At 42.1% G+C, this 20,695-nt stretch overlaps 1 protein-coding gene across 1 annotated transcript in view; it reads right to left on the bottom strand.

The window, feature by feature from the left end:
• Positions 1–206: 206 nt before the first annotated feature.
• ENPP1 (ectonucleotide pyrophosphatase/phosphodiesterase 1) overlaps positions 207–20,695 on the bottom strand; it is a 53,825-nt gene continuing 33,336 nt past the window's right edge. Inside the window, exons 8-25 of the mRNA XM_081187643.1 lie at positions 20,415–20,534; positions 19,001–19,110; positions 18,084–18,149; positions 16,212–16,284; positions 15,481–15,589; positions 14,474–14,605; positions 12,878–12,909; positions 12,485–12,612; positions 11,815–11,884; positions 10,251–10,338; positions 8,761–8,936; positions 7,386–7,419; positions 7,141–7,295; positions 6,106–6,241; positions 5,771–5,851; positions 5,151–5,283; positions 916–1,072; positions 207–826 (exon numbers count right to left, since the gene is read on the bottom strand). Coding sequence (XP_081043769.1) covers positions 659–826; positions 916–1,072; positions 5,151–5,283; positions 5,771–5,851; positions 6,106–6,241; positions 7,141–7,295; positions 7,386–7,419; positions 8,761–8,936; positions 10,251–10,338; positions 11,815–11,884; positions 12,485–12,612; positions 12,878–12,909; positions 14,474–14,605; positions 15,481–15,589; positions 16,212–16,284; positions 18,084–18,149; positions 19,001–19,110; positions 20,415–20,534 — 1,968 coding nt within the window. The 3' untranslated portion in view covers positions 207–658. The remainder of the gene's footprint in view (positions 827–915; positions 1,073–5,150; positions 5,284–5,770; positions 5,852–6,105; positions 6,242–7,140; positions 7,296–7,385; positions 7,420–8,760; positions 8,937–10,250; positions 10,339–11,814; positions 11,885–12,484; positions 12,613–12,877; positions 12,910–14,473; positions 14,606–15,480; positions 15,590–16,211; positions 16,285–18,083; positions 18,150–19,000; positions 19,111–20,414; positions 20,535–20,695) is intronic.

The following is a 20,695-nucleotide window of genomic DNA, read 5'->3' as shown; positions in this document are numbered from 1 at the left end:
ATCTAACCAGCAAATATGTGTTGCTCAAAAGGACTATTATCTTAAAATCAGTATTTTTTCAATTTCCAGAAAAGGGAGTGGGCAGTACAAATATGCTAGTGATTTTTTTCTTTTCTTTTCAGCAAATATTACAGGCCTATTACAAAGCTATCAGAAGCCTCTTCTTTCTATAAGTATTTGACATACAGTACATTCTGCAAAACAACTCCGGAACATGGCTGTATCTTTATTTAGTATTTATATTATTTCTTCTTTTTTAAAAAATATACATGCCAGTTGTTTCACTTTTAGTGAATCCACTATTAACACAAATAATCCACTATAAACAAAAATAAAGTAATTCCAGAACACTTAAATGGAATTGAAAAGAGCTGTTGACGTTGCATGTGCCTCCATTTACGTATGGCTGGCAGAATGACTTTAATAATATACAAAACTTTCCACCTCATTCATGTGGATAACAGGCTGGGAGAAGCTGTTCTCTTTTGCTATAGTTGGTCCATAAAATGTCCCTGAGATACAAATGTGGCAGAGAGTCTTTCCAGCTCCCATTTTGCTCAAGCATCTTCAAAAAAAAGTATCTTCCAGCACGATTAAAACGTTTACTTTGTGCAATATAGCTTCTTTCTTTCTCTCTCTTTCTGTATAGAAACTCACATTAGGCCTTGTCCAAGCTTGGCAAATATGTTTTTAGCTGTAATATGTCGGGTACAGGCTGTTTTCTGTCATGGTAGAAACTTAGTCCCGTAAGAAGTTCCACATCTCTGACTCGGGTTGTATGGAACTTAATTCTCTCTTCCACCCAGGAAGACTCAGGCTTGCCGTTCTGTTGGAGCAGAGAGAAAAGGTTGTGTAAAAGATTGCCACAGAGTGTGCCTGTCTTATTTAGGGGGGGGGGGAATTAGGATTACTCACTGCGCAGCTTTCACTGTTGTCTTCTTTGTGAGGTATAACATAAGATGCAACGTCAAGAGACCCTTCGCATTGCCAAGGAGTCTGGGAAATATTTTTACAACTTGTCAAGATAATAAAGTAGTGAGTTGGAATGAGGACTTCTGGATTACTTGTGAGCCTGGAATAAAAATTTAAAAAATCAGTATCTTAGACTTTGTCCTTGTAAGCTTTTAAAGTTTTGTCACACCACGATAGAATGGACAGTGGAATCGACAAAACATTTAAGCCTAAACTATAGCATTAAAATGGTTTGATCCTGCTAAATGCAACCTACCAGAAAGTTCTGCTGTGAGAAAACATTTTTGAAATGAATCATATAGGAGAATTTGCTGATGGATCAAGTCCCTTGATGTCAAAGGCATGAAATGTGTTTCTTTGGAAGTAGGTTTCCTTTTTTTAAAGCTTTACTTCCTCATTTTAAAGAAAACCTACTGAAGCTTACCAGTTAATGATGCTGTTAATGAGTTACTTCAAGCAGAGTTCATGATAAGTCAAAAGAACTCTTTGGAACCATGAGTCTAGTTAGCTGGAAAACGAGAATTGTTTTCCTAAGGAAAGCTTTGAAAGAAAGAAAAATTACTCAGATGAAGGAAGGAATTGAATTTGTCGAAATGATAGTAGGTATCTGTGTAGCAGATTCGCAGGCTGTATTTGGACTGAATGCTAAATCTTCATTCAGCACTACATGAATGACTGGGCTCCTCTCCTTCTCTGTTCCTCTCCCACAAAGCTGAGCTGCAGTCCAGAAGTAGCTGCTTCCATTTCCCCTTAACTGTGGTTGCTAATTAGTCAGAACCAGGGATCCTATGGTTAGTGTAGGCTTACTTTGAAACAAACTTCAGTCAGCATTACCGTATTTTTCGCTCTATTGGACGCACCGGACCACAGGACGCACCTAGTTTTTAGAGGCGGAAATCAAGGAAAAAAATATTATCCCCCCCCAGCCCCAAAGAGCAACGGACAGGCTGCATGCAGCCTGTCCACTTCTCCCAGAGCTTCTCGGGGCTGCGGGGGAAGCCCGGGTTACCCCCCCCCAGCCCCAAAGAGCAAAGAAGCCAAGACAGCGCACGGGATCCATGGCCGCGCAACCTCTCCAGCCAGGAGCTAAACCTCTCCAGTGCAGCTAAAGAAGACAAGGCAGCAAGCGCGATCCATCCCGCTCACTGCCTTGGCTTCTTCTTTAGCCTTGCACAGCATCTTTAGTCTTGCGCAATGGGATGGATTGCGCCCGCTGTCCACCGGGGCTGGACTAGATGACTCCTGGGGTTCCCTTCCAACCCTGCAATTCTATGACCTCGGAAGGTGTTTGGGGTCTCCACCACTGGAGGCTTTTAAGCAGCGGTTGGGGGACCATCTGCCTGGCGTTCTTTAGCTGTGATTCCTACATTGTGAGGGGGCTGGGCTAGATGACCCTTGGGTGGCCCTCCCAACTCTATACAGTCCTACAGTTCTGCGGCAGGAGATCCACAGCCACTTCACACAATGCCCACTCCCAATTTGTACCCCCCTACCTGCCACACTTCCCCCACCCCACTTAAGCTGAGGGAATTCCTGCCCAGAGAAACTCCCAGCAATCAAGGAGGAGGAATCCGCTGCAGCCGTGAGCAGCGGTGGATCCATGGTCCCCTTCCTTCTCTCCTCCGTAGTTGCTTTGAAGCAGGAAAGTGGGAGAGGAGCTGCTTACACGAGTGTAAGCTGCTCCCCTCCCACTTTGCTGCTTCAAAGCAATCACGGAGGAGGGAATCCGCTGAAGCCTCCAGCAGGGGAGGATCCATGGTCCCCTTCCTTCCCTCCTCCGTGGTTGCTTTGAAGGAGGAAAGTGGGAGAGGAGCTGCTTACACGAGTGTAAGCTGCTCCCCTCCCACTTTGCTGCTTCAAAGCAATCACGGAGGAGGGAATCCGCTGAAGCCTCCAGCAGGGGAGGATCCATGGTCCCCTTCCTTCCCTCCTCCGTGGTTGCTTTGAAGGAGGAAAGTGGGAGAGGAGCTGCTTACACGAGTGTAAGCTGCTCCCCTCCCACTTTGCTGCTTCAAAGCAATCACGGAGGAGGGAATCCGCTGAAGCCTCCAGCAGGGGAGGATCCATGGTCCCCTTCCTTCCCTCCTCCGTGGTTGCCTTGAAGGAGGAAAGTGGGAGAGGAGCTGCTTACACGAGTGTAAGCTGCTCCCCTCCCACTTTGCTGCTTCAAAGGGAGCCCGGGAGGAGGGAATCTGCTGCAGCCTCGAGCAGCGAAGAGGATCCATGGGTCCCCTCTTTCCTTCCTCCGTGGTTGTTTTGAAGCAGGAAAGTGGGAGAGGAGCTGCTTACACGAGTGTAAACTGCCCCCCTCCCACTTTCCTGCTTCAAAGCAATTACGGAGGAGGAATCCGAAAGTGGGAGAGGAGCTGCTTACACGAGTGTAAGCTGCTCCCCTCCCACTTTGCTGCTTCAAAGGGAGCCCGGGAGGAGGGAATCTGCTGCAGCCTCGAGCAGCGAAGAGGATCCATGGGTCCCCTCTTTCCCTCCTCCGTGGTTGCTTTGAAGAAGGAAAGTGGGAGAGGAGCTGCTTACACGAGTGTAAGCTGCTCCCCTCCCACATTGCCGCTTCAAAGCAATCACGGAGGAGGGAATCCGCTGAAGCCTCCAGCAGCGAAGAGGATCCATGGTCCCCTTCCTTCCCTCCTCCGTGGTTGCTTTGAAGCAGGAAAGTGGGAGAAGAGCTGCTTACACGAGTGTAAGCTGCTCCCCTCCCACATTGCCGCTTCAAAGGGAGCCCGGGAGGAGGGAATCTGCTGCAGCTTCCCCCACCTCCCGCAGAAGCCGTGCGCTCTTTAAAGGGGCTGTGCGACTTCTCCTGGCTTTTCTGGGAGGTGGGGGAATTCCCCCACCTCGGAGAAAAGCCCGCAGGAGCCGCGCAGCCTTTAAAGAGGGTGCCGCTCTTGGGGGCTTTTCCCCCAGGAGGGAGAAGGGACTGCTGCAGCCAGTCACTCCCTTCTCCCTCCTAGAGAAAAGCCCGCAGGAGCGCACGAAGCTTGTGTGCGGCTCTTGAGGGCTTTTCCCGCCTGCCTCCCCCCTGCATTCGCTCCATAGGACGCACACACATTTTCCCTTGCTTTTTAGGAGGGAAAAAGTGCGTCCTATGGTGCGAAAAATACGGTAAATCATGTTCCCTGATTCAGACAAAACAAGACACAGTTAAGGGAAAGTGGTAATGAAATCTTCCAAAAAAATTGTGGAGACAGAGAAGGGGGAGTGTTCAAGCTTAGGAAGGGGCTAGGCTAACTTTGCCCACTACATTAAAGTGGACATGTGTTTGGTATTATTAATAATATAAAGTAATATAAATTATTATTTATAAATGCACATACAGTTATACCTCAGGTAAAATGTGCTTCAGGTTACGCTCCGCAGTGACCCGGAAGTAACAGAGCACAGTACTTCTGGGCTTTGCCTCTCGCGCATGCGCAGACGCTCAAAATGACGTCACGTGCATGCACACGGAAGCTCATACCAATTACAAACTTAGTTGGTCTCTAAGGTGCTACTGGAAGGATTTTTTTTATTTTGCTCCCAAACTAATGTGAGGATCAGAACTTACTTTATCCACCAACATTCATACTTCATACAATTCTCAGAAACTCAGAAACTGTATCAGAATATGTTTAAATACAAATTTGGGGGGCCATAGAAATACATATTTTGAAAGAAATGTGTTTTAAAATAGCATTTAAATATAGATTGTTGGCTAACTTTCCAAAGAAATAAAATCACAGGTGACTGCAGAAATGGAACACAATGAACTTCTAGGTGAACTCATAGGTGAACTCATGTGAAAGTGAAACAGAATTGTTGGCCCATCAGTATTGCTGAGAATACAAAAAATGGGAGATAGATAATAGATAGATAGAGATAGATGATAGATAGATAGATAGATGATAGATAGATAGATAGATAGATAGATAGATAGATAGATAGATAGATGATAGATAGATAGATAGATAGATAGATAGATAGATAGATAGATAGATGATAGATAGATAGATAGATAGATAGATAGATAGATGATAGATAGATAGATAGATAGATGATAGATAGATAGATAACAAAATGCATTTTATCTGATGTTTCATCCCAGAAATTAACTATAGTAAGAACTTTTCTATGGTAGCTTGTGCCATAAAATTGTAATAAAATAGCTACAACTGACATATGTTTACCTTTTCACTTCCTCAGGTGTATCATACAAGCCATTGTAGTCGTAATCAAACACAGGGCCAGCAATGACATGGACACCATTTCTGGCTGCAGCATAGGCTGGCAGTAAGACTGCATTAAAGTAGTTCCATATCACTGAAAACACAATGGGAGCAGTTGAACAAGGAAATACAAGCGCCTTTCCTATCAATCACACATGCAGGATAAGAGGGCATCTTTTGGCATTTCCCTTACTAAGATCATAGGCTGCCTTCGTTTTTCTTATTTGTCAAACTAGTTTTGTATGGCATGAACATATCACCATCCCCTGATGGCTGGCAAATATGACATCTTTGGGATGTTGAAGGCCTCATAACACATAACCTCTGTGGCCTGGGGAATTTCCCTTGATTTGTATATTTTTTAGGCAAACTGGGGCGGCGGCACAGGGAGATGCAAGCAGCTGCCCTCCAAACCCCTCACCTGCCTCTGCTAGCCAGCCCTGCTGCCTCCTCATACCATTCTTCAACTGAGGGAGTACACACTTGCCTCCAAACATCTTTACTTATTAGTGAGTTTCAGGGGTTTGGGTGGCAGGTGGTGGTTTTAAAAATAAAAAGAGAAGACACAAATTAACCCTTACCATGGAAAGCATGGTACATTGGTACAATATTGCTTGATAAGAATGCTTCAATTTTACTGTATCTTTCATCCTTTATCAGATCTGAAAATTAAAAATGTATAAACTATTAATTACAAAATTTGAATGAAATGTCTCAAAAAAGGCTTATGCCCCATTCCCCCCCTTTTTGCCCACTTCTGGGTTGCAGCAATGTGCACATGCGCTGTTGCATGTCAATTCAATGCACATAAATCAGTTGGTGCCTTACATCTTATATATAAAAGCAGAAACTGCAACTCTTGCTTTGCACGCTAATAAGTTGCTCTGCTTAGAAATGAGAAAGAAAACAGAATTACTTGGTGGGAAAAGAAATCCATAGTTTAGCTGGGGGTGACTTTTGTAAAATGAACACATCTGGCTGCAGTTCGAAGGAATGCGACTGTCGACATTGAAACAGCTTGGGGTGGCTTCTGAAGATCCAGTCCAATTGTCCTATTTAACAAAATTGGGTATTAGTTGCTGAGTATGCATACCACACATTAAATAAATTGTCAGATACAGATTCACAATTGCCTCCCTTACTCTGACTGTCATCTATGAAATGGTTTAGCCTGTGAAGCTTTTTTTCTGGCCAATAATTATTCCAGTCTCAGTTTGGCTGGCTGAACATATGACTTGTGAAGAACTCTCTAATAGTAAAATTTTATAATTCCAAACCTCTTCCAGTTTTGCCACACCACCAGGAATAGGTCTATGTAGACCTATTTGGTGGAAATATCCTTTTGGAGCATCAGACATTTTTCAGACCAAGCTGGTCATAGCTAGGGTGAGACAACATGTAACATGCAAATGTGAGAAGCACATGGATGTGTTGTGGTCCACCTGGCCTTTGTCCAACAGAAGACTGTGAAAGTGGAGGACTTCAGGCTGCTGTGGGAGATCTTGGATGTATGAACTTCAAAATCTTCAACTTGGAATTCTAATCAATTCAATATCTAGCCCTGGTACTCTCGGCCTTTTCAGGCTGAAGCACCCACTTTTAATGCAAGAATGCATTTGGTGACCCAATTCTTTATCTTTTACCATATGTTTTCATGGTGGTGGTGATCTTGCTGCAACCCACTTGTGGGTCCTGACCCACCCGTTGAAAACCAGTGAAAGTCAGCTAAATATCAAATGAAGTAAATTAGCTGAATTGTAACATGGGCCTGTTCTGCAATCTCCCACAATACTCTGTGGGAGTACACTGTGCTGTCTAAGAACCATTTGGTTTAGCTCTTAGTATCAGTATTTGTCTTAGTATTGTTTAGGCTCACTAGTCTTGCACCTCCTGATAACTTCTTTTCCCCCTTTTAAATATAAACTGTGTCCTTAATTACTAACGTACTTACATGCTTGTTAACCATATAGGCACTCCACAAAGGCATCTTGATCTTGTGGCTAAAGCCATTTACATAATGGTAGCTGTGAAGAAGGCAATAGACCTGCTTCTTTTGGAGCACTCTGGGCCTCCCAAATGGCAAACTGTATTTTTCAATCTTCTTTACTAGAGGAAGAAAAACACAATTCAGCTTGCTTCTCCTGGAAAGATTTTCTGCTTAATTTATACTTTTCTCTAAGTAGTTACAACGCTTACTTTCTGAAGTATTGAAAGTTATCTGTTGTTGAATCTGTGGCAAGAGAAAGCAAAAGGTGAGGTCGTCATTTTGTGTACCATCATACCAAGCAAAACATTTCACACAAAAATGTCCTGTTTTTTATGTTCCATCTTTGTTCCTCTCAATCACAGGGGCCCCATGAGGGGATATAGTGACAAAGCTTTCTCCCACTTCAGGGACAGAGAACCTATGGGCCCTCCAGCTGCTGTTGAACTCCAGCTCCTATCGGACCCAGCTAAAATAGTCAATGGTTGAGGGCTAAATTTACCATTGGCCTACCCTGCAAGGGTCACATACCAGCAATGGGTGTGACCACCAAACATTATCACAGACGCATAGCCCTCCTTCCCCCTCAGCTGATCTGCGCAGATCAGCTATGGAGCAGGGTTAGGTCTCCAACCCACTCATCAAAGGACCAATCTGATGACCAAGACAGGAACAACTGAATTCACATCATCATCTGGGGGGGGGCTGGGCTTGGTGGAGAGATTTCCCTTTGAAGGAAGAGGCTCATGGTCTGAGAATTCTCCTTGTTCCAGCATTGTTGTTAGGTGTGGTCTCAGTAGAAAGCTGTTTTTCCAGCTCTGACTGGTTTGCCAGCTATGGCCATTCCTGAAAAGGGACAGTCTAGCCTCTATGACTCATGCACTGACAACCTTGGGATTGGATTACTGTAATAAGCTATATGTGGGGCTTGTTTTGAAGATGGTTCAGAAGCTACAGCGAGTGCAAAATGTGGCAGCTAGTCAGCTGACTGGTTCAGGTCCTTGGAATCCTATTGCACTGATCTTGTGAGAGCAAAATTCAAGGCACTAGTAATGACTTATAAAGTTCTAAAACAACATGCTAAGATCGACAGCTGAGGTTCTCCTAGCTGTTCCTCAACCCAGTGACATCTGTTATGCAGCATTGAGGGACAGTCCTCTCACTCTTACTGCCATCCTGGTTTGCTCTTTCCCTTGAACTATGACTGGCACCAACACTGATAAGCTTCCAATGTCAACCGAAAACCACCTATTCCATCCAGCCTTTACAGAGGTGACCATCTGGCCAGATATTGATTATTCTTGTTATTGCTGCCCTTGCTGTGATTTTATCTGCTCCTTTTATTTTTGGGTTATGTTTGTATTGGTTGATAACCGTCCCTGGTATCACATTGTTATAAAGACTGGGTTAGAAATATAGATATTTAAAGGGTTTCTTTAAAAAAAAAAATATTACAAACCATAGAAATCCCTCATTGACATCACTGAATGCCAAGTGATGTTGACACAGCTTATGCAGGATTCCATGGGTTTAGCCAAGAGTGCCATCAATTGCTGCATATATTTTTTTGGTCTCATGAATACTTACTGAAAAATCACATGGGCAGCCACGGTTATCTGCAGAGGTTCTCTGTTGTGTGGGAGGGCATGTTGAAGGAAGGCTTTCTTCCTTGGCATGTCTCGGCATATAACTGGCCTTCTTTAAAAGGTGGTTGAGGCTTCCATGGGTTCCATTGTTGGGAGCCGGTGTCAAGCCGAGTAGATCTACAGTTGTTCAGAAAACAATGGCAAAGATGTTCAAAGGTGCACTTCTGCACTGCAGTCCACTTGCAACTATGATCATGAAAATGCCATGTCTTTAGAATTTCTGACATTTTAAAATTCTATCTATGCTGGTGGTCAACTGAAAGGCCCACTGGAAGCTTAAAAATATAAGACAGTAAAATAAAGTAATCACATGCCCCAGGTGGGTCTCCTGGGAGACAGAATTCCAGAGCCTGGGTACTATCACTGAGAAGGACCTCAGACGTTATTGAGATGTGAAGTTGTGCTTCCTCTAAAGATATCAGTGAGTAGGCAGACTCATATGGGAACAAGCAAATCTTTAAATACAGTATATTATAGTCTGCTCACTACCCAAGAAACACTGCCTGTCATATGTATAGAAGACAGCTTGGGATCTTCCGCCTTCTATAAGGCACACTTGCACACTGACCAACCCCAACCCTGATTCAAGCCTACAGGGATAGTCTACAACTGCAAGAATTTCTCTCTCATTTCCTTCACAGGGCAATAGCTTCACTGTTGACAGAGGTTCTAGAGGTGAAGCAAAAGCTTGGGCCCTTTGCAGGCTGTGATGCTGCTGCTAATACACGATAGGCTAAAATTCATTCCCTAATAAAGAGCAGTCCAATGCAGCCTCAAACTGACAGGGATTTCACCAGTGTGAATAGTATTTACAAACAGTTTTCTCCCAAAAAGAAGTCTGTGCACAGGGACAACCATTTCAATAAATGCACACTGAGAAAATGAGAGCGCTCTTGATGCTAAGGGGAAACAAGCTATTAATCTGGATAATCAGGTCATCAAGGGCCGTGCAAGAGAGCTTTAATATACATCTCCCATGAATCTGTATGTTGAGACTGCATTTCATCACTTGCAAAGTTTCAAAATGTAAGACAACAAAACATGTCTTTATGGTGAAGCTGAAGGCTTATTTGGCTTCTTGTCTATGTCCAATAACCCATGAAACCCATTAAACACTTATTTAAGTGTGGGGCAGTTTGCAATGGGTAGAGAGAGCTCCAAGAAAGGGGAAATATTAAGATATGGGAATCCTGAGAAGATGATACACGTATAGAAAGAGAGTGAATAGGAAGAGGACAAGAAGGGGCTAAAAAAAATGTAGGGTTGTTGTTGTTAGATTGAAAATTGACGTGGGCAGGAGACAGCAGAGTCCAGCAGTTTCCCACTATAAGAAATGTATCCATAATGTGCATGTAAAAGTCCAGTCCAATCAAAAACTATTTTTCCAAAAGCTTTGTGAGGTGGGGGGGGGAAGCAGCCACTTTACCATACCACACATTAAATTGTAGATCTCAATGTTTTCAAAGGGATCAACTTCATTTTGAATCTTGAATCCAGGTCCAAACCCAATAAACAGAGCCTAGAATAAAACAGAAATTATGTTTTATATGTATGAAATGAACATCTCTCTCTCTGTGTGTGTGTGTAACACACACTCATTTGGAACATCCATTTAGGATGTAGTCCTTTTCTCATTTATCTGAGAATAGGCATGATTAATTCTATTTCTACTACTTCCATAAGGTTGCACTGTTAGTGTTTAACTAATAATTGCTAAATTGATCTGAATACAAATGCAGTCTAAGCTCATCTTAAATGATTCTCCGTTAAAGTTATTTCAGGGGAAATCGGAACAACCTTTCAACAGACTTCTCTACTTTAGACTGTGTGTATGAGAAATATATAGTTGATTCACATATATTTTTCAGAACTGTCTCCAGCAGAAGTAAACAGTGACTAATTATGCCCCTGTGTCTATGTAGCCCTTAAATTTATCTAAACATGTAAGACTGAGATAGCCCTTTTTAACGGCATACAGGAAACCCAGCTTTAAAAACAAAACAAAAAACCAAGTTTGATCTAACATTATCTGTCAGGAGGCTTACATTGTTGCAAATGTTCCAGTTGAGGTTCTTTTTTACTTTCTTTGAACAAATACGATATGTATTTCCTTGCAAATGTTATTGAAGTCATGATATAAATGTTATAATCCACCTTTATTCAGACTACAGCTGCATCCCTCAAGACAAACAAAAGCAAATAACAGACTGCTACTTTCAAGGCGAGTGAGTTTCTTATCTCTTGTGGTAGTTTTTTTTAAACAGCTGTTATTTGTGCAGCCACTGCTGTTTGCGATAAAGAACATTAGCATGCCATGCTTCTCGGTAACAACAGATGTTCCTACAGTAAAGATCTTAAACTACTACTTGTCCCCTGCAAAGACCATTCTTTTGAATTCTCATGCAAGTTGCACATTTAATAAAACCAAGATCTAGCTGTAAGACTGCTCCAGTCACCAGAAAAATCTAGCAGACAAGAGCTGATACAAGGATGATACCTGTGCCATGCATTTGGACTACATACTCTGCAGATGTACAGAAGAATAAATGTTGGGTTACCCAGTATCATCCCACTCCATCACACTCGGAACAGGACAGAATCTGCAATTTAAAGTAAGATAAATGCCATATCTCTGGCATTTCATAAACATATGGGTTCTTGATCCAAATATCAAAAGTGAGATAATTTAAAATGCTGGCTGGCAAGATATAAAATTCTTCACCTACAACCTGAATTTGGAACAGTCCCATGAAAGCAATACAATGGGGGATCTTTTAAAGATATATAGATGAGCTCACAGGGGCCTCCCAGCCCCATATTACAGGTAACTGGAATAAGCCTAAGTAGGCAGGACACAAGTCTAGATGGCAAGGAGGGTCAGTGGTCAGGCATGAGTGAGAAACATAGTGGGAGCATGATAGAGATCCCAGCATCAAAGCTACCCCAAGATCATTAAAAGCCTTGGAAGCGCACAGAGGGGAGAGACCCTATTTACCTGCATATTTGCAAATGCATTGTCTGACCCATGGAATCCACCAGTGCAATACTTGAGCTCAGAGGGCATCCTGCAAAACACAGACATGAATAGATAACTGGCAATACCTGCCAACCGGCATTACAGAAAAAGCTTGACTAGCGCAACCACTGACCCTCAAACCTTCCTTTTTCACAATTTGTTCCTCTTTCTACTATTCAGAGCACCATTTGCTGAGACTATGTAATGCTGTTTCCATTGTCATAGCCAAGGGCGGCGGAGGGGAGGCCGTCCTCCCATCAAGTAAATAAACAAAAATACTTAACTGAGGTTTTGCCGCTGCCCCGCCCCCCCTAAATCCTAGCTACAGCCATGGATGCTTCTCAAATCTCTTCATTAGCTTCTTTTCCCTTTCCATATCCAGGACTAACTCCTTGTCCTGCTCCTTAAAATTCTTCTAACCAGCAAAGCTCAGCCTCAAAATCCAACAAACTAGCAGAAGGGAAAACTCAAGAAAGGTTACAAATATATAATTTGATCCCACTTAATAGAAATAAGCAACAAAACTCAGAAACATACGATTTGCGTTACGGTGCTGGAATGAAAGAATGCTTCCATGCACAAGTAGAGTTCATGGGCCCTGTAAAAAAATTAAATTTTCATAGCCAGGGACGAAAGAGTGGCCACTTACCGAGCAAGCTGCCATTGCTGGTCCATATAAAAATGCACTGGCTCAATCCGCTCATTCTTGGCATAATGAAATCGCTTGGGGAGCAGTTGCTTCAGGTATGCCTTGAAAGGTTGATTTGGAACCAAGCACTGAAAATGTTGAAATTAAAAACACATATTTAACCCCGTTATGCTTGCAAATTTTAAGTGTTCCCAAATGGAAACACTTGAATAATTCAAACAGTAAACCTATTCAAATTCTTCTATAGAAAACTTTCAGGTCCCCTTCTCTCTCTCTCTCACCCCATCATGGGAGCCACTTCCATGTGATCTGGTGTCATACCCACAAGGGTAAGCCCAATAAAGAACGTAGCTATAATTTTACAACTGGAGAGAGAGTAATGACTATACTTACTGTAAGGTTTCTTACAATGCCTTCGTAATCAACTGGAAGAGTTAGATGAAATAATTAGTTACCTAAAGGTCAAAAGAAAAATGAAAATAAAGGATGTCCTAATAAGTCATGGTGATCTAAAAACTGCACAATACTTCCTATTCCTTAGCAAGCATTCATGGCTCTCTCTTTTTTGCCATAGCCTTATCCACACCAAAAGCAATTCTTTACCATACAGCATAGCACAAGGGTGTCAAAAACCAATGTGGCCAGTCCCATGCTGGCATCAGGCAGACTTGGCTGAAAAGCTCTCCAATTGTTCATTTAACACACAACTTACTTGAGTAATGTGAGATTTCTCTGAGTGCTCAGTACATTAGTTAAACATAGAGAAGTGTCTAAATAAATAAAAACAAGCAGCAACTGTCATCTTTCTGGAACCTACTTGAGTTTTGTGTTCTTTGAAATATCATGCCCTTGGTATGAAACAGTTCAATTGCTTTAAAATGTGCCAGCTCTGTATTTCCCCCCAAAATAAATCAATTGCATTTATTCACTTCTGCGAAAGAAAGTTAAGAGACTGTGGGCTAAAAATGCATCATGGAATTGTAGATTTCGAAAAGGCCACAAGTGCCATCTACTCCAACTCCCTGCAATGCAGGAATCTTTTCATAGAATCATAGAATCATAGAGTTGGAAGAGACCACAAGGGCCATCGAGTCCAACCCCCTGCCAAGCATTTTGCTCAATGTGGGGCTCAAACTCATGACCCTGAGATTAAGAGTCACGTGCTCTACCAAAGTATGATTGCATGTGGCATCTTATTGTATTGTATTATATTGATAGGATACTGGGGTTGTGCCTCAAGATAGTCAGTGGTTGCATTTGTATATAACACTGAAGAATATGCCTGCAAAAACTAGAGTTCTTTTTTTACCTCCCCATATCCAACCAGCTTAAGTGTTCCAAAACACTTAAGTTATGCCTTTCAAGTGATTAAATCACTGAAGAGTTGACACAGAGAAAAGCTCCAGTGCAATGATGCATTGTTCTATAATTTTTGCTGCAATCTTTACCTCATTGACCTGGGAATAAGCCCCACTGAATTCAATAGGACTTACTTCTGTGTATATACCATATTTTTTGCTCTATAAGACTCACTTTTTCCCTCCTAAAAAGTAAGGGGAAATGTGTGTGCATCTTATGGAGCGAATGCAGGCTGCACAGCTATCCCCGAAGCCAGGACAGCAAGAGGGATTGCTGCTTTCACTGCACAGTGATCCCTCTTGCTGTTCTGGCTTCTGGGATTCAGAATTTTTTTTTCTTGTTTTCCTCCTCCAAAAACTAGGTGCATCTTGTGATCTGGTGCTTATAAGTTGTTTCAGATGCAGGTAATGAACACAATAATTCATTTATTTGTTCAGTTTACATTTTAACCTGCTCTTTGGTCAAACAAAGGTCAACCATTCCCAGGACTGAAGCAGGAGAGAAGCTTGACATGGTTATTTTGTTATGGACCTCTTGTAGTACAGTCTCGTTCCAATATTTATTTTGCTGTACTTTGAAAGTTGCAACACACACAAATAAGTAGTATAAATTAGTCTAGTAGTTACATACAAGAGTAATACTCATCTGGAACTTTTTGGGGTCTCAAGCGAGCTGCAGGTCCAGGTACTACAAACAAGTCTTGAACACTATCCAAGTATGTATTGAGGTATGCTGATTTGCTGCAGCTTGCTGCCTCCATTCCTTCAAAGAAAGAAAGAAAGACTCTTTTTCAGAATAGCTCACTGAGACAACATAGCTCACCAAGCAAAATTACTAGAAAGACATGAACAACAAATGAATGGCACAATCCTGTACATGTCTACTCAGAAGCAAGCCTCATCCAGTTCAGTGGAACTTACCCCCAGATAAGTGTGTATAGGATTGCAACCTTAGTAGTATAAATAGACTTTGACATTTCAATAACAGAGCAATCCAAACTACAGGAAATGGTGTAACTTCTGTCGGGTCACTAAATCTAATGAAAGAGCTGAAGGAGGTTTGGGATCAGGGTCACACTGCTATTTCTCCCTCCTGCTCCAGCCACTCCCCTGGATCATCCCCTTTTTTTTTTTGGCAGTGTGGGGGTTGGCGGGTTATGCTCACATAATTTATGCTGCTCATCTGAGCCAGGGTGGAGAATTTATACAGTTGGGACAACCCAAGAGCTGCTGGATCCAATCTCCCCACCCCAGCAGGTTGTTTCGATTGTACCATAAATGTTGCAAATTGTTGCCTATGTTTTTGTTTCTCCACCTCAATCCTAAACATGGAAGTAAGTCACTGTGACTTAAACTGGATTTACTTCCATTTATTCTGGACCTTTCTGAGATACTGATATGAGATATTACAAATAATGAAGAGTGTGAACCAAATCAAGTTAGAGAAAATATGTATTCATTCACACATAAAATTTATAGGCTGCACTGTAACCACGGTTCTCTAGGTAGCTCAACACAAAATTACAGTAAAACAAAATATAACCAATAAAACACCAGAATATTGAAAAATATACGTATTATTTGTTTGTTTTTAAAAGAAGTGTTCAAACAAGACCTGCATAATTTAAATAAGCTTACCATGATCAGAAAGCAGAATAATGTTAATGCAATTGTGGAGGTTCATCTGCTTAAGTCCATCCATCAGTAGCCCAACTATGCTGTCTACTCTCTGTAATGCAAGAATGACCTGCGGGGGGGGGGGGAGAGGAGAGGCAAAACCAATGATAACTTAACATGTAAATAAATGTTAACGGCGATTAATATTTTCAATATTTCAACAAGTTACTCACATAGAAAAAACTTTTCTCTCTAGGCCTGCAGCCTGACATACATACACAGAAACAAATGGAAATCTAGACTGGTATTTTGGAAAGCATCACAAATATAGTTAGAAGAAAGATGTGTCTTGTTTTTTATATTTAATGGCTTAAATTAAGAGGTTGTCAGTTACATGTACTACACCATGGCCCGGTTAATGCATAATGCTAAGCCAAACCATGGTTTACAGCACAATCCTAACCATGTCTTCTCAGAAGCACGTTTCGTTGAATTCACTGGGGCTTACTCCCAGGTAAGAGAGGTGCAGATTGCAGGCTTAGTCTGGGGTAGCACAGCAGCAGAAGGACCAGAGAAATTCACACTGTGCCATGGTTTAGCTGAGCATTAGGTGTGAACTGGGAAGTGCTGTTACTAAAATGCTGCTGTACATATAAGCTTCCAACAAATCTCTTTTTTAAAAAAATCACACCCCTGAGCAATTACAGAACTTAACATTAAAACCAAAAGTAAAATTATATGAAGTTACTTACTTCACTGCTAACTGGTCCATATCTGTGGCCTGAGGAATCTGGTTCTTCTAAATACAGAGTGTAAAGGTGTGGTCTATATCAAACAGCACCAACATTTTAATATTTTACATATAAATTCAGAGAGAAGCGTGGAAATATTTAAATTCAATATTATTTATGAGAAATAAGTGTGCACCAAGAACAAGGGTCTTGCAACACCATTACAGAATAGCTGAATATCCTAGCTTACATATATTAGAGAACAGGTGTGCCACACCAGCTAAGAGAACAGAATGAGTTATGAATCAAGAAATCTCCAGTTTGAATCTCGCCTCTGCCATAAACTCATTAGGTGGCCTTAGGCAAGCCATTCTCCCTCACCCTTAGTCATGCCTCCCCAGATGAGAGATAGGAAGAATAACAAGGACTGAGAATGCAATCCTAATCCTGCTACTGTCTGGCAGGTTTAATGGAGCAGTGGGGGCTCCACCACATTCACTTGCTAAGTATGGAAGGTGAAAGGGGGAAGAGAAATTGCTCCAGCAGTTGGGAGATGGTACATTGATCAGCCCTGGCTCTGTGGCAATGCCATCACACGATGGCAAAAGGGCTGGCTTGGAAGCAAAACAAACCCTCAGCTGGCTCAGCCCCTCCCTAGAGTTCTCTGCTGGTTGCCATTGCCAGGAAACTCACTAGAAGCACTTCCTGCTGCTCTTGTATTTGGCAGGCAGAATGGGGAACTCTGCACACAGGTGGCACACAGGGCTGGGCAGAGGGACATGTAATCCAACCCCAGCCCAGTGCAAATGGTGGTTAGATTACTCTGCCACTTAAGCGGGTTAAGATTGTAACTAGATAATGCATGAAAAGTACTTGAAAACCCTTCAAAATGCGTGAGAAGTACTTTGGAACCCTTGAAAGTGCTACACAAATGATGATGTGGCATATATATACATAGGCATAAAAGCTTTTTTCTCCATGAAAGCCTGTGCTGCAATAAATATGTAGGGCTTTATGGTGCCACAAGACCTTTCATCGCTTTTTCTGCAACAGCTTAAAATAACTATGGCTCTGGAAACTGTTTGTTGTTCACTGAAGCAAAAGCAACAAAACCTGTGGTTCAATGTGGTTCAAGCAGATGTACATATGGCGGCAGCCTAAGACCACAATCCATGCAAAGTCAAGCACACATGAATCCTACAGATTTCAGTGGGAAAGTGAAATGTGTACTCAAGTATCTGCCATTGAAAATTAATGGGGATTAAGTGCTGATCATGCTGTAACAAATGTACTTTGCTGCAAGACCCTATTTTTTCACATGTCCCTTCTTCAGATGCTGCATCAGTACAGTCTTACTATGGAAGCTCATGCCACAACTAATGTGTTACACTTTAATGTACCGCCACACTGTATATTGCTACCACAGCTACACATCTGGAGTTATAAACTGAATACATATCTTACAGGGAGATGGAAACAGGCGTAACTTGGTGGTCTTGCTAAAATGCACAGAATTAGGCAGTGATGGATGTACCCAAGATCCTACAAGCAGAATTCTGCCCAAGGGATGCTTCTGCTGGTAGATGAAGGAGTGGATTCCATCATTTCTCCTTCTGCTGTGCTTCCCCTTGGCCTTGGAAATCCACTCCAGAGGACCAGGGGAACCCTCCAAAACAGTGAGGGAGGTGGCAAGAAGGATGGTGGAGAAAAAAGGGAAGCAGCAAAAATTTCTTCCTTCCCACTTCTGCCAGCAGGAGTCTCCGCAGGGTCAAATATTGTTCTGTTTGTGAAAGAGCCCAGTCTGGATCCAAGGCAAATAGCATTCAAGTTAATCATTGTCCTGGCTTTCTAACAGTCCTAAGCACAAGTATAGCTTTGAAATGTCATGCTTACCTTTCCTCTTCTGGTAACTGTAGCCATTTAAGAAAAGTCATTACTCTTTCTCCATATGGCACTGACCTAAATAATAAAACAAAACAAAACAAAAAGACTTCAGCTCCAAAACACGGTGACCAGGTATTACCCATTAAATCTGTACAGGTGGATTCTGTTGTCCTCAGACCATTTTTTTATGTTTGTGTATCTGCACTGAAGTACCTGCTTTATTTATTAGTATTTAAAGGTAAAGGTAAAGGTACCCCTGACTGTTAGGTCCAGTCGCAGACCACTCTGGGGTTGTGGTGCTCTTCTCGCTCTATAGGCTGAGGGAGCTGGCGTTTGACCGCAGACAGCTTCCAGGTCATGTGGCCAGCATGACTAAGCTGCTTCTGGTGAACCAGAGCAGTGCACGGAAACGCCGTTTACCTTCCCACCGGAGTGGTACCTATTTATCTACTTGCACTTTGACGTGCTTTCAAACTGCTAGGTTGGCAGGAGCTGGGAGCGAACAACGGGAGCTCGAACCGCCGACCTTCTGATCGGCAAGCCCTAGGCTCTGTGGTTTAGAAGACAGTGCCACCTGCGTCCCTTTGTATTTGCTTTGTATTAATTCATTTGGTCTGGGATTCATTGGTAGGGATGATGAAGAGAGGAAGTGAAGATGGCTGAGTTGCAGTTCTAAAGAAAAAGATGGGTAGAAGCCAAGTGAAAGGCCATTTCTGTGGAAGATAGACATGGATGAGACATAAATCAAGGAGGGATTGGATGAGCCTGCCTTGTTAAAGCAAAAGAAAAACAAATGACTATTTGATGAATTGAGGAATATGTTCTTCCTATTGTGATATTGGTAGAATAAACAAGATGTGCTGTTTCAAATCTTTTTTAAAATTCTAGGTTTTTTGTATTTGTTGTTCGTCCACTTAGAGACTCACCCATTGTATACTTTATAGATGTCTGGAAAACTTCCATTAACGGCGACATCTGAACCAGGCCAGAAGAATGTGGCAGATTTTAGTCCTTGATACATAGCTGTCAACCAGATCTGTATGAAAGGATAGACAATTGCTATTCATTAAGTCTTTCTAATGATGAATTTCATGAACTTTATTTTAACGCTATTTATAGTAACATGGAGAGATACGTTTTACCAGGTCAGGTCAGGTCAGTGACCCATGTGGCTCAGTGTTGTCTACTTTTACTTGCAGTGAGTTCAGATGTTCAAAGGTCTCCTGCTCCCTCAAAGCCCTCTGCACTGTTTCTCCCTTGCTGTCCTGTATACTTAAAACTGCCTCCTGGAATGCCTGTGTGATGCCGCCTCCCTTACATCCTCTAAATCATTCCCCAAAGACCAACCTTTTCAATGAAGCTGTTGGCTCAACTGTCTAGTTCCTATGCTCTTCTCTAATGGAGCCTACGGCCATCCACACATTTCCAGCTTAAAACACAGCTAAGTTGTTCTTTCTCTCAAATCAGATCAATTGATGTGTGGGTGTCGGGGAACTATATAAAAAAAGGCTGTCTGTTATAATAAAGAACAGGATAGAGATGGGGTGGTATTCAACTAAGTTTGACTCAGAGTAGACACACTGAAATTAATGGACCTAATGGATTGCAGCTAACGTCCTTTCTACACCACTTGCCAAAGCAGCAGTGGGAATGGACTGACCGCAGAATAAACAGGACTGTGTACACAGCCACTAACTAAGCTTAAGCATGTGAAACTGAAACAGCTGCACCAATAAGGAATCAATGAACTTCTGGTCTTTACCTTCAAACCCTCCATGGCCTTGGTCTCTTATACCTTTACTGACACATCCTTTCCTTTTGACAGTCAGTTATCCATTCCATCACCTGTTCCCTGAAATGATTCTGCCCTTGCTGCTTTGCTGTCCGTCTGGAACTGCTTCACAAGGCACCTTCCTTAATTTCCTTCAAACCCACCTTCAACCACAGTTCCAAAGATTAAATGTAATTAATACAAACATGTGTGATTGAAATAACTGGATAGTTCAATCCTGACTTCAGTTCCCTCCCCCCATCTCTTTTGTCTGTTTCTCTTGCCCTGAATTTCAGACTGTAAGCTCCTTGGGGGCAGGGACCTGTCCTCTTGTGCTCTGAAAAGTGCCATGCACACTGATGACGCTATATAAATATAGCAATAGTATAAATACATATTCAGTTAGAATAGGTTCCTTTTTTAAAAAAAGATAAATAAAAGCAAAAGATACTTAAATTTTCAATTCTTTCATGGGTTGTTAGGATAAACTATATATTATATTGGCATATAAGTTTTGGCAGGAAGGGCAGGATATGAAATAAGTAAAATATAATATAATTAGCACTTACTGGCTGTCCTTGGTACCACTGTGGATTAAACTTCTCTACGTTTCTGAGAGTGAAGATAGCATTTCTCTTTGGGTCGTACATTTTATTATCCACTAGACCATGGGATTCTGGGTATAAGCCCTGAAAAATAAGATTGATTCATTGCATGTGTATCAACATTGCTTCTGCTTCCAACCATCTGGGGACAAGGCACTGTATTTGAGCAATAACACTTGCAGGTCCAACCAACTTGACATATTGCTTATCTTTACCAATCTCCCCCTATAATGTACAGCCCCACC

Source organism: Podarcis bocagei (assembly GCF_964188305.1).
Source record: "Podarcis bocagei genome assembly, chromosome: 3".
NCBI classification, from domain to species: Eukaryota; Metazoa; Chordata; class Lepidosauria; order Squamata; family Lacertidae; genus Podarcis; species Podarcis bocagei.
The sequence above is the reverse complement of the archived record's forward strand: the minus strand, read 5'-3'. Positions and strand labels throughout refer to the sequence as shown.